Source organism: Tupaia chinensis, unplaced genomic scaffold (genome assembly GCF_000334495.1).
Source record: "Tupaia chinensis unplaced genomic scaffold, TupChi_1.0 Scaffold000377_2, whole genome shotgun sequence".
NCBI lineage: Eukaryota > Metazoa > Chordata > Mammalia > Scandentia > Tupaiidae > Tupaia > Tupaia belangeri.
Genome location: NW_006159876.1, coordinates 2,381,132 through 2,395,673, shown reverse-complemented (window position 1 = coordinate 2,395,673; position 14,542 = coordinate 2,381,132). Strand labels below are relative to the sequence as shown.

General features: G+C 47.2%; 1 protein-coding gene across 1 annotated transcript in view; it reads left to right on the top strand.

Moving 5' to 3' along the window:
* Window positions 1-6,879: 6,879 nt before the first annotated feature.
* The window catches only part of LOC102487145 (mitochondrial proton/calcium exchanger protein), a 10,507-nt gene continuing 2,844 nt past the window's right edge, over window positions 6,880-14,542 (top strand). The window contains 1 exon segment of the mRNA XM_006153507.2: window positions 6,880-7,096. Coding sequence (XP_006153569.2) covers window positions 6,880-7,096 — 217 coding nt within the window.

Here is a 14,542-nt window from a genome sequence, read left to right as displayed (position 1 = left end):
CCAGCATGTGGCGTGGTGGTTAAGGCTCTGGGCTCTCACATGGTGAACCCAGCTTGAAAATCACGCTGGGCACGTGTGCATGTGTGTGTGTGCCCAAAATCCTGGGAAGAGAGTGGAGGAGGGGGGATTACAGTCTGTCCATTCCCCGTGCGTGGTGATTTCTCACTTTCCCTCTTCACTGTCTCTCTCTGGCAAGCTCACGTGCCCTGTAGCCAAAACTTAGAAAATAAATAAATAAATAAAAAGATGCATCAAAATCTTAAAAATATTTGTCTTGGGGATCTCTCCTAAAAAAGTCTTTTTTTTTTTTAAATAAATAACAGAAAAAAAATCTGAAACAGCTTAAATGTCCAATAATAGGGATTTATAGAAAGAATGGCATATCTGTGTGACAAAATATGACCTGGTTCTTAAAACGTCACACTTCTATTCTTTTAAAGAATGATTTTATTATTATTATTTAACTTGCTATAGGGTATGCGTGCTTGTCAGACAGAGAGAAAGAAAGGGAGAGAGTGAAAGAGAAAGTGAAAAAGTAAACTGCCAGGTCCAGGACTTGAACCATGTCCGCCATGTGGGAGTCCAGCACCTTCGCCACCACACCACTTACTGGCTCATACTTTTAATGATTTAGTGGTAGGGAAGATCAAGATAAAGCTGCATTTTCTTTTTCCTTTTCACTTCCTATTTTTTTCTGGACTATTTACCTTAGCATAAGCATGTGTTACTTTTATAAAGAAAAATAGGGACCAGCAGTTAGCGTAATGGCTATGTCACTGGACTCCCACGTAGTTGACCGCGGTTCAAGTCCCGGACCCAGTGGCTTAAACTCATGCTGGGCGTGTGTGTGTACGTGCCCAAGATCTCAAGAGGAGAATGGAGGACAAGGGGTTGGGGCATGGCCATCCTCCCTTGGGAGTGATTTCTCGCTTTCTGTCTCTCCGTCTCTCTCTGTCTTTCTGGTGAGTGCACGCGCACTATAGGATAAAAACTCTTTAAAAAAATTAAAAAAGAAAGAAAGAAAGAAAGAAAAAGAACAGGCAGACCCTGTGGCCTGGTGGTTAAGGGATGGGATCTACATGGCCAACCAGTTCAAGTCCTGACCCAGCAGTTTGAGAAACACACTGGAGTGCATGTCTGCGTGTGCCCCAAATTCCAAAAAGTGGGAGACACAGAGGAGAAGGGATTGTGGAGTGGCCACACCACATTGGGAGTACTTTCTTCCTTCATCACTCTGTCTCTCTGTCTCACTCTGGCAAGTATACATGACCTCTGGGCAAATTAAAAGAAAAGAAAAATATATTGTATTTTAAAGGTTTTTTGGGGGGTGAGAGAGATTTTTGCTATAGGGCACTTACTGGAGAGATAGAAAGTGAGAAATTATTCCCTGGGGTTATGGCCACACCACAATCCCTTCTGCTCCATTTTCTTCTCAGGATTTTGGACATGTACACATACACACACCTGGTGTGTTTCAAGTCGCTGGGTGCTGGACTCAAACTGTGGTCAATCATGTAAGAGTCCAGCACTTTAACTACTGTGTGCTTGCTGTCCAATAAGAACTTTTTATTTTTTATGTTTTTTAGAAAGATTTTTGCTATAGGGCTTGTGTGCTTGCCAGAGAGACAGAAAGTGATAAATCACCCCCTGGGAGGATGGCCACACTACAATTCCTTCTCCATTCTCCTCTCAGGAACTTGGGCATGCACGCATACAGGCCTGGTGCAAATTTTAAGCCACTGGGTCCAGGGCTCGAACCATGGTCAACTATATGGGGGTCCAGCGATGTAACCATTATGCCATCTGCTGGTCTCCAAGAGTGTTTTTAATTATATGGAAAAATTATCATTATATAATGCCAAATGGAGAAAAGCGGGTAATAAACCTGCATCCATGTGATGTGAGGCGTCACTTATAGACACACAGAGATGATGCAGTAAGCCCTGAATTCGCCCTGGTGCATAGAAAGGGGCGAATGCGTGTGTACAGATGGGCGGTGTTGGGATGGTCACGGCTGCACCTGTGCGCATGGACTACAACCAGTGAGCGTGTCTGGGCTCTGCAGTTAGAGATGATTCTTGCACCCTTTATTTTTTTCACTTTCCCTCGGTTTTCAAATTTCCTACATAGGTCTTATGCTATTATTATTATTAGTTTTACTGTAGAGCACGTGCTCTTACTGGAGAGTTGGAGAGAAAGAGAGAGAGAAGGAAAGTAAGAAATGACTCCCCCGGGGGATGGCCATGCCATCATCCCTTTCCTCCAGTCTCCTCTTGGGATTTTGGGCACACATGCACAAGTACCCAGTGCCCAGTGCCCAGTGTGACTTTCTTTTCTTTTCTTTTCTTTTTTTTAAAATTGTTTTCTTTACTTTTGCTTATTATTATTATTTTAAATTTGATCAAAGAGAGAGTGGGAAAGTGAGAAAACAAGCCACCAGGTCCAGGACTCGAACTGTGGTCAGCCATATGGAAACCCAGTGTCCTAACCACCACACCACCTGCTGGCCCCACCCGGTGTGATTTTCAAGTCCCCAGGTATAGGATTCGAACCACACAATCAGCCAGGTGAGATAGAGCCACCTTAACCTCCACGCCGCCTGCTGGCCAGATCATGTATTATTTTTATTATGTTATAGTCACTATACATTATCATTGTAAGAACAGAGTCTCCACAAGACGTGTTGAACAAAAAGAACTTGGTGTTAAACCCCAAATATTTGTAACTGCCAGTGTTCGGTGTAACTGAAGTTTGACTGTGTCAAATGATTAAAAAATGAAGCCTCATATTCGCTGCATTTAATAGTGTGCTTTCACAGTGATGGCCTCGCGTGACCCCTGGAGCATCCCTGGGAGGTACTGAGAGGAAGGAGAATCAACTGGACCTAGTGGGAAAAGCGAACACACACACCTGTTGTGGCCTTCAGTGAGTCTCAGGCCCGAGGACTCCAATCTCATGAGACCCACACTGCACATTTAGATGAACAGGCCGCAGCACGGCTTTCTAACTCGGCTTCCAGACCCCTCCCCCTTCCCCCCCGTGGGCCGGCAGTCACAGGGGCAGGGAAGGAGAGGGACATCCGCAGTCCCAGGGAGGTGCGGAGGTATGTGCCATCTCCCATTTGGCCTTTGGAGCCTCCAGGCTGCCGTCTCTGAAGACCACACCTGACCAATGAGGCTCCTGCTCCCAACAGACCCACCCTTAGTCCAAGAGTGGGTTTGGCAATGAGGTGGCGTCCCCTTGGAAGGACAAAAGAGAAGACTGTCCTACAAGTGCTTCCAGGGTACCTGCTTCCAGTCGCTGGCTTCCCGTGAGATTTGTATCTGGAGCAGCCAGGATTCACAGGTTCGCAGAGCCTCAGCACGGAAACCCCATTCCCAGATTGCTAGGACTTGACTGTGTCCGTCAGAATGCATGTGCTGGGAACCAGCAGTTAGCGTAATGGCTATGTCACTGGACTCCCACATAGTCGACTGCGGTTCGTGTCCCGGACCTGGTGGCTTAAAACTCACGCCGGGCGCGTGTGCGTGCGTGCCCAAGATCCCGAGAGGAGAATGGAGGAGAAGGGATTGCGGCGTGACCATCACCCCTGGGGAGTGATTTCTTGCTTTCTGTCTCTATGTCCCTCTCTGTCTGTCTGGCGAGCGCACACGCCCTATAGCGAAAAAAAAAAAAAAAACTCTCCAAAAAAAAAAAAAAAAGAATGCATGTGCTGAAATCTGGATGCTGTCATCGTGGTATTAAGAGGGTGCAGACTCAGCCCAGCAGTGGCATTCAGAGGTGACTTTGTGAGGTGACTAGGATATGCGGTGACCTGGGTGGGACCCCCATGAATGTCAGAAGAGGGAGAGAGACCAGAACTGGCACGTGTGCCCGCCCTCTCGCTGTGCATGCCTCCGGACTGGAGTCCCCACCAATAAGGCCCTCAGCCTTGTACCTCCATAATCACGAACTGAATCAATCTTTATTTAGATTTTGCCAGAGGTAACGCACACTCACCAGAGAGACCCAGAGAGAGGGGCAAGGAAACGCACTCCCTGCATAGGGAATGGTCATCCCTTCCCCCCATCTCTTCCAACGTTCAAGATTTGGGGCACACATACACGCATGCGTGTTTTTCCCAAACTGCTGTGTCCAGGACACACTGGGTTGGCCATGTGAGATTCCGTTGCCTTAACCTCCACGCCATGGGCTGGCCCAGCCTTTATTCTTTATAAAGTACGCCCTCTGTGCTATTAGTTATAGCAACTAAAAACTAAAACAAGCTAGACTAAAACACAGGGTGGGAGGAGGGGGCCAGCAGGACGATTCTGGGGGAGTCGCACTAGGCACGCTGGTCATTCACCTGAGGGCCAGGACATGGGCGAGAGTTCAGAAAGAAGTAACAGGACGATGGAAGAACATGTATTGTTTACGGAACTCCAGCTGTGCCGTACATTACCTCGTTTCATTGTCCCATCACCCCTGTGATGGATGTCACGCCCCTTTCCAGATGATGACCCTGTGACTCAGAGAGGTAAGCACCTGTCAGAGACTTGACGAGTAAATGGCAGAGTCGGAATTCAATCCAGATGGTTTTTCCATCCAGTCTAACATCCAGAACTTTCCTAGCGTTTTCCTGGGGCTCGGCAAATGGTATTTTCTCTCTTTCTTTCTCTCTCTCTTTCTCTCTCTTTCTTTCTTTCTTTCTTTCTTTCTGTCTTTCTTTCTTTCTTTCTTTCTCTCTCTCTCTTTCTCTCTCTCTTTCTCTCTTTCTTCCTTTCTTTTTCTTTCTTTTTTTTCTCTCTCTCTTTCCTTTTTTTCCTTTCTTTCTTTCTCTCTCTCTCTTTCTTTTTCTTTCTTTCTTTGACAAAGAGTGTGCGTACTTGCTGGAAAGAGATAGAGAGAGAAAAAAGTGAGAAAGCACCCCCAGGCTTCCTTGTTCTCTGTTCTCCTCTCAGGGTCTGGGGCACACACACACCTAGTGCGTTTTCAGCTGTTGGGCCTGAGCCTCGAACCACGTAGTTGGCCATGTGGGATCCAGCAGCCTCAACCTCACACCTCTGCCTGTCTCACTCTACGGCATTCTCGATGGACATTTGAAACAGGTGGTTTTACTGGGCATCTCCTGAATGCCAGACCCTGGTTCGTGTGCTTTTTTAAAAAATTTTTTTAATTTTTAATTTTTTTTTTGGAGAGGTTTTTGCTATAGGGCACGTGCGCTCGCCAGACAGACAGAGAGAGACATACAGACAGACAGCGAGAAATCACCCCCCCAGGGGGGATGGTCACGCCGCAATCCCTTCTCCTCCATTCTCCTCTCGGGATCTTGGGCACGCACGCACATGCGCCCGGCGTGAGTTTTAAGCCACCGGGTCCGGGACGCGAACCACGGTCGACTACGTGGGAGTCCAGCGACATAGCCATTACGCTAACTGCTGGTTCCCTCATGTGCTTTTTATAGACTATCTCATTCAGACTTCAGAACAGGTGACGGATGTGCAATGTCTTCATTTCACAAGGGAATAGACAGGCTCAGAGGTTTGTCCGAGGTCACGCCGAGCCAAATAAAGTCCTTTGGAAGGAGAGTACCTCACAGCAAGAATGAATCAGGGGCAACCTGGACCCAGGGATCAGGCCTCGGGACCAGAAGGACAGAGTTGGGGTGGGGCTGCTCAGTGAGTGAGCCTCCACTCAGGGGGGCAGCAGAGGTTGAGGGGTCATGGTAATTTTGGACCACCACCGAAGTCTCATCTATATCTGCTATATAGGGTTGTCACAAGGATTAAATGAGATAACGCCCACGCCATGCATGAGACAATATCAACCTTCCCCTTCCCTACTGGTTTCCAGCAGTCAGCTGACACTTGGAGGGTATCTATAAACCAGCCTGGCACCCCACCCTGCCCCACTGCCCTCGACCCAGCACCAGCGTGCTGGAGGAGTGTACGGAATGAGAGCCAGCTTAACTGCCCCCTGGACAACTCACTTGGCCTTTCTGGGCCTCAGTCTGGACCACCAGGGTGGACTAGGAGCAGGAGATGCTGGATCAGACCATTCCTGAAGGCCTCACCATTCCCAACATTCCCACATGCACCCCTCTGCTGGCTGGTTGCACTGCCTTCACTCTGGCACGGAATTTCAGCCGGGGCAGCTGCCCACTGCCCCAGGGCTGTTCCAGAAGGCTGCTCCAGTGGACACCTCCGCCCCCATGCTAGGTGACAGTCCTAGCCTCTCTCCCACACTGCCTGATGGGGACCCTCCCACCCCAGCAGGGGACCGGAGAGTGACTCAGCCCCCACCACTCCCTCCTCAGACTCAACAACCACAACCTTGCTTTGGAAAAAAGAGTGGTTTTCATTTCTTTCCTTTCTCCCTCTCTTTTTTCTTTTTTCCCTTGAAGAGTTCTTACTTGTTCTGTCCCTGGGCAGTCTCTCCCACCAGCCTTTGTGGTCTGGCCCAGAGGTCTTTGGCCAGCAGCCTCTGGCTGCTCCCGGTGGAGGGTCCCGCGATGGGGCCCGCCATGAGGGCCTACTGTGCGTGGGGAAAAGAAGGGCCTCTGGAGGGCCCGGCTGGCCCCTATTATATTGGCTTCCATTAAATGGAAACCAATAGCACATCTATTACACAATAAACCACAGCTATTTCATGGATCAAATTAAGTTTTATTTGGGCAAATTACAACCTTTCCTACAGTCGTGCCTTTGTGAAGCCATTCCTTTTTAATAAAAGCAAGTATTTCTGGGGCTGGCCCTCCATGGTGGGTTGGGGGCTCAGGCTGGAGCTGACAGGAGGGTGGGAGTGCGCAAGCGCACGTGCGTGCACGAGATGGGACTTCTTGGGGCCTCTCTTGTGAGTGGACTGGCTTCCTCCCGCTGGCCTCCCCAGCCTCAGGTTGCCATGGAAGTCTGCAGAGAACTTCTCATTAAACAAGAGAAAAGCAGCAGCGGGCCGCGTGAAGGCATTTCCCGGAATCCGGGAGGAAGCATGAGTCACTGGCCTGCTAAGAGAGCCCTGCGTGGCCGTGGCCGGCCCAGGAGGCCTGGAGTGCAGGCCCAGCAGTCAGGGCTGCGCCAGGCTGGCCGCGTAGACACGCCCACTGCCCGCGCTGACGCAGGCCCCAGGAATGCAAACAAAGCTGGGTGGAGGGGCCTTGCTCAGGCCAGGGCGTTGGGCCAGGCAGGGGCAGCGGGCCCAAGGAGAGGCCTGTGAAGGGGCTTCAGGCTTTGGTCTAGTCCCCCACCCCAAGACTTGGGAGTCCAGGCTGCTGGAAGGCTCCCAGTTCCTGGGGTGACCTGGCCTAGCACTGCCAGCTCTGGCCTCAGGCCCCTTGTAGGGCAGGGACAAGAGCTGCCCCTAGGTCATAGGTTCTCAAAGCTGGTCCCGGACCAGCAGCAGCGGCAGGGCCTGCGAACATGTCAGAAGTGCAGATTCTCGCCCCGACTCCAGACCCAGGGTTGGGGCCAGCAATCTGTGGTCTAGCAGGCGCTCTGGGCCAACCTGGTGCCTGCTGAAGTTTGCCGACTGCTGTACTGGATAATCTGTAAGTCACCTTGGCACCCAGAGCGTCAGTTCTTCATTCCCAAGTTGGAGCCGAGGTTTATGCTGCTGACCCTGCATGCTAAGGACGGGCCCACTGCTTCCCCGGTGCCCGCTCATTTAATCCCAAGCCCACCCTGTGAGGTTGGGTCTTGTGGTCACTCCTTCATTTCCCAGGTGACAGGTGCTGCTTTTTGTCCAGTAGACACAGTTCTGGGACCTTGGAAGTGACGGAAGGTGCTGGGCCTAAAATAGTGTAGGTTTTAAAATTAAGTTTATTTTATTTTTTCCATGATCAAAAACGACAGAGAGTGAGACAAAGAGACAGCAATCCCAACAGAGTCGTCAGGCCAGGGGGCCACTGGAGCCAGTAGTTGTGAGGAACACCTCAATGGTAATGTCCATGAAATTCTGAAGCTGCGTGTGGACCTACTTGAAAATTAAAAACTTCCAGAGTCCCAGTTGCAGGCTCCGCTTTAATACTTCAGTGAGTTTGATCTCCAGCACCTCCTGATTTACATGGCTGAGATCAGAGAAAAGTCCCTTCCGTTTCAGGCAAGAGCAGGGAGAAGACTAATCATTTGAAAATATCCCCCAGAACTTCCTCCACAACTGAGGCCTACCCGCCAGGGAAACTGCTTCACCAGATATTTATTTATTTGTTTGTTTATTTGCTATAGGGTGTATGTGCTCGCCAGAGAGAGAGACAGAGAGACAGAGACAGAGGAAGTGAGAAAGCAAGCCACCAGGTTTGGGACTCAAACCATGGTCAGCCATGGGGGAGTGTCCAGCACCTTAACCAACCCTGCATGCTAAGGACGGGCCCACTGCTTCCCCGGTGCCCGCTCATTTAATCCCAAGCCCACCCTGTGAGGTTGGGTCTTGTGGTCACTCCTTCATTTCCCAGGTGACAGGTGCTGCTTTTTGTCCAGTAGACACAGTTCTGGGACCTTGGAAGTGACGGAAGGTGCTGGGCCTAAAATAGTGTAGGTTTTAAAATTAAGTTTATTTTATTTTTTCCATGATCAAAAACGACAGAGAGTGAGACAAAGAGACAGCAATCCCAACAGAGTCGTCAGGCCAGGGGGCCACTGGAGCCAGTAGTTGTGAGGAACACCTCAATGGTAATGTCCATGAAATTCTGAAGCTGCGTGTGGACCTACTTGAAAATTAAAAACTTCCAGAGTCCCAGTTGCAGGCTCCGCTTTAATACTTCAGTGAGTTTTATCTCCAACACCTCCTGATTTACATGGCTGAGATCAGAGAAAAGTCCCTTCCATTTCAGGCAAGAGCAGGGAGAAGACTAATCATTTGAAAATATCCCCCAGAACTTCCTCCACAACTGAGGCCTACCCGCCAGGGAAACTGCTTCACCAGATATTTATTTATTTGTTTGTTTATTTGCTATAGGGTGTATGTGCTCGCCAGAGAGAGAGACAGAGAGACAGAGACAGAGGAAGTGAGAAAGCTCCCTTCCCACCCCGCTGGGAAGACAGCCACTCCATGACATTTTTCCTCTACTCTCCTCTCGGGTTTTGGCCATGCACACACATGCACCTTCCATGTTTTCCAAGCTGAAGGGTCTGGGACTCAAACTGCAAAGTTGGCCATGTGGGATCCAGCTGCCTTAACCACCAAGCTACTGACTGGCTCTTCTTACAGTCATGGGGGCCCCACCCAGGTCACCACATCAGATCTTTATTTGACCTGAGGGAAGGGCGATTAGACAGCTCCAGCCCCCCTAGCCTTCCTGTCTGTCTCACTTAAGGGGGAGAAGTGGCTAAGAAATGCTTTAGGTCAGTCCAGGGACTCAGGCCAACTGGAAAACTATGATTTAGTGATAAGCGTATAGAACATTTACTGAACAACGTATCACTACCCCACAGGTCTTCAGTATAACCACAGTGCATTATAGCTGAGAGCTGACAGATTCTTTTTTTGGAAAGGTTTTTGCTATAGGGCACGTGCGCTTGTCAGACAGACAGAGAGAGACAGAGAGATACAAAGCGAGAAATCACCGCCCAGGGGGGATGGCAACGCTGCAACCCCCTCTCCTCCATTCTCCTCTTGGGATCTTGGGCACGCACGCACACACATCCAGCGTGAGTTTAAGCCACCGGGTCCGGGACTCGAACCGTGGTCGACTACGTGGGAGTCCAGCAACATAACCATTATGCTAACTGCTGGTCCCACAAACAGATTCTTTTTAAGAAGGAGTTCTTAGGGAAATACAAAGATAATTATGGAAAGGAAAAAAGAGGAAATTATAGGAAACTCAAGATTTTGGCACTTACAGCCATAGCAAACCTTTAAACACAGCCTAGCTCCTAGCAAAAGCTCACTCTCCAAGTCGAATTACTTCCTTTGCTCTGACCCAGTATACGACGCCTGACTTGTAACAAAAAATTAAGAGGCGCACTAAAAGTAAAGGGAAAACAGTGTGAAGAAACAAAGTAAGCATTCGAATCACACAGATTTTAGAATTGACCAGACTGGGGTTTATAAATAACTATGACTACCATTTTAAGGGCACTGGAAAAAGTAGATAATATGCAAAAACACATGAATAATGTAAGCAGAGAAATGGAAACTCTTAGAAAAACTAAAAAGTAAGTGTGAGAAATCGAAAACCGTAAATGAAATGGAGGGTTTCTTTGATGGGTCAAAGAAAGAATCAGTGAGTGTAAAGATACGTCAACAGAAACTTCCCAAACTGAAATGCAAAGAGAGAAAAAAAAAAAAGAGAGAGAGAACAGGATATCCAAGAACTGCAGGGCAATTACAGAAGGTCTAATATATGCACAATCTAATACCCGAGCAGAATAAAGAAAGGAAGAAATATTTGAAGTAAAAATGGCTGAAAATTTTCCAAAAATGAGTGATAGACACCAAATCGCAGATGTAGGAAGTCCAAAGAACAATAAGCAAGGTAAATATTGGGTTGTCAGGAAAGTCATGATGCATTTTTGCATAAAAGAAAAAAGTCATGACTTTTCCTGACAACCTACTACCATAAAATCGATACCTAAGCATTTCATGTCCAAGCTACAGAGCACGAAAGACAAAGACAACATGTTGAAAGAAGCCAGAGGAAAAATACACCTTGCTCACGGAGGAACAATGTAAGAATTGCACCAGAACCATATAAACAAGGAGAGAATGCACTTGCTAAAGTACTGAAATAATAATAATATCAACAATAATAACAACCTAGAATTCCCCCTCCAGTGAAATCGTCCTTCAGAGTGAAAGAGGGTCCAGCCTAGGCGTGCCCTCTGTGTCTGTACTGGCAGGCGGTGCTAGAAGCTCCCTGATGCACTGCAGGTTGGAATCCTGGCTGGTTGACCTGAAATGCACCAGGTGTGTGAGTATATACCCCGAATCCTCACGAGCTGGGGGTGCTGAAGGAAGGGGACTGAAGTGTGATCAGACTCTATATCAAGGGTGCCTCTGCCTCTCCTGCTCCTCTCTCTCTCTTGCACACATGTGCTCTCTCTCATGAAATTTATAATTAAAAAATTAAATGGGAACCAGCAGTTAGCGTAATGGCTATATCGCTGGACTCCCATGTAGTTGACCGCGGTTCGCGTCCTGGACCCGGTGGCTTAAAACTCACGCCAGGCGCATGTGCGTGCGTGCCCAAGATCCCGAGAGGAGAATGGAGGAGAAGGGATTGTGGCGTGACCATCCCCCCTGGGGGGTGATTTCTCGTTTTCTGTCTCTCTCTGTCTCTCTCTGTCTGTCTGGTGAGCACACGTGCCTTATAGCGAAAAACCTCTCAAAAAAAAATTAAATGAAAGAGAAATAAAGATTTTTCTCAGACAAATAAAAATTGAGAGTATTCATAACTTGTAGACCTGCCTTCCAAGAAATGTTAAAAGAGGTTTTTCAGAGAGAGTGAAAAATTATGAAGGTCAGAAACTTGGCTCTACATAAAAAAAGAAATCGGAGAATGCATAATGAAGATAAAATAAAAATTTTCTGGGGCTGGCAGGTGGTATGGTGGTTAAGGGTGTTGGACTCCCACGTGGTCGACCACAGTTAAGTCCCAGACCTGAGGGCTTGTTTTCTCACTTTCCCTCTCTCCCTCTCCCTTTCTCTCACTCTCTGACTCTGCCCCCTCTGATCACATGAAAATAAATGAATAAATAAATGAAATAAAACAGCTCTTAAAATTTTTTTTCTTATTCTTTTTAAATTTTTTTATAGGAGACTTTTTCAGGGCTGGCAGGTGGTGTGGTGGTTAAGGGTACTGGACTCTCACATGGCCAACCGCGGTTCAAGTCCTGGACTTGGCAGCTTGTTTTCTTGCTTTTCTTCTCTCTCTCTCTCTCTCCCTTCTGTCCCTCTCTAGTTAAATTTAAATAAATAAATAAATTTAAAATAATTCTTTTTTTTTTTTTTTTTTTTTTTGGGGGGGGTTTTTTTTTTAGGTGTTTGGCTCACCAGAAAGACAGAGAGAGACAGAAAGTGAGAAATCACCCCCGCTGGGAGCGATGGCCATGCCGCAATTCCTTCTCCTCCATTTTCCTCTCGGGATCTTGGACATGCACACACACACACATGTCCAGCGTGAGTTTAAGCCACCGGGTCCTAGACTGGAAATGTAGTCGACTACATGAGAGTCCAGCAGCATAGCCTTGTGCCAACTGCTGGTTCCAAATTAAAATAATTCCTAAAAAAAACCCTCAGATTTTTACTATAGGGTATGTGCACTCACTGGAGAGACAGACAAAGATGAAGAGACAGAAAGCAAGAAATCAACCACCATAGGGGATGGCCATACTGCAATTCCTTCTCCTCCATTCTTCTCGAGATTTTGGGCACACATACACATGCACCCAGCATGAGTTTCAAGACTCAGAGTTCAGAATTCAAACCACGGTCAGCCATGTAGAGTCCAGGGGGATGGCCATGCTGCAATCCCTTCTCCTTCATTCTCCTCTTGGGATTTTGGGCACACACATACACACCCACCCCTGGTGTGTTTTATGCTGCCGGGACTGGAATTTGAACCACGGTTGACTACATGGGAGTGAGGTAACTATTATGCTATCTGATAGTCCCCAAATTTTCTTACTTTTGACACCAGCAAGTGACATGGTGGCTAAAGTGTTGGACTCCCACATGACCAACCATAGTTTGAGTCCCGAACCTGGCAGCTTGAAAATCATGCTGACATGTGTATGTAAATGCTCAAAATCCCAAGAAGAGAATGGAGGAGAAGGGATTGTGGCATGGCCATGCCCCCTAGGGGGTGATTTCTCACTTTCCCTTTCTCTTTGTCTCTCTGTGGTAAGCACATACACCCTGTGGCAAAAACCTAAAACAATTTTTTTCTTATTCTTAATTGATTGAACAAGTTATTATTTGTGTAAATTAATATTGTATAAGCAGTGTTATAAAAGATGAAAGGGAGGGGACCAGCAGTTGGTGTAATGGCCATGTCACTGGACTCCCATGTAGTCCACTGCAGTTCGAGTCCCGGACCCGGTGGCTTAAACTCACGCCCAGCATGTGTGCATATGTGCCCAAGATCCTGAGAGGAAAATGGAGGAGAAGGGATTGCGGCGTGGCCATCCCTCCGGGGGGGGATCTCTTGCTTTCTGTCTCTCTGTCTCTCTCTCTCTTTCTGGTGAATGCATGCACCCTATAGCAAAAACCTCTCCCCCCTCAAAAAAAAAAAAAGATGAAAGGGAGGATTGGAATACTCTGCTGTAAGGTACCATGAGAAATATGACAATACATACAATTACATATTGAGAGTGTACTTAGATTAGCTGTAAATGTATATTGCAATCTCTAGGGAAATTAAAATTTAAAAAGTTTTACATGCTAAGAGAGGAAAAGAAATAGAATCATATTAAAATCACAGAAGCACAGAAAGAAAGGAAGATTTTAAAAATGAAACAGGCATAAGGAATAGAAAACAGTTATAAGCATGGCAGATAATAATTCAACTATATGGCTAATCATCCTAGGTCCAGCCTTGGTGACTTGCTGATCTGCAGGTCTGGAATCTGACTTAACGTTCAGATCCTGATCAACCTGAAAGACACCGCATGTGTGCATGTGCATACACACACATACCCAAGATCCTATTAGCTAGAGGACTTGGGGAAAATGATTGCAGTGAGACAAGACCCTGTTAGGGGTCTCTCTCTCTCTCTTTCTCAGGAAAGTAATTTAAAATTTTAAAATATTTAAATAATCACCTTAAATACAAATGAACAAGTATACAAATTAAAAGACAGACTGTCAGAGAGATTAAAACAACAAAAACTACCTGTTGTCTATAAGAAGCCCACTTTAAATATAAAGGCACAGATAAATTTAAAGTAGAGTACCACTCATAATTAAAGCGAGGAACAAAGTAGGAATATAAGAGAATTTCCTCCACTTGAAAAAAAGATAAAGAATATAAAACCTTACAGACAACTTAATAGTGAAAAGCTAGATATTTTCCAATCTAAGGTTAGAGATGAACTAACGATGGGGACCAGCAGATGGCATAATGGCTTCGTCATGGGTCTCCCATGTAGTCGACCGTGGTTCGAGTCCCAGACCTGGTGGCTTAAGCTCATGCCAGGCACATGTGCGTGCATGCCCAAGATCCTGAGAGGCGAATGAAGGAGAAGGGATTGTGACTTGGCCATCCACACACCCTCCTGGTGGGAGGAGGTGATTTCTCACTTTCTGTCTCTGTCTTTCTGGTGAGCTGCCCTACAGCAAAAACCTCTCCAAAAAAAAAGAAGAAAGAAGGAAAGAAAGAAAAAGAAAATCTTTGGAAACTAGTAAGTGATTATACCAAGGTTGCAGGATACATGATTTTTTTTTTTTTTGGAGAGGTTTTTGCTATAGGGCGCGTGCGCTCGCCAGACAGACAGAGAGAGACATAGAGACAGAAAGCGAGAAATCACCCCTCAGGGGGGATGGTCACGCCACAATTAATTCTCCTCCATTCTCCTCTTGGGATCTTGGGCACGCACGCACACGCGCCCGGTGTGAGTTTTAAGCCACCGGG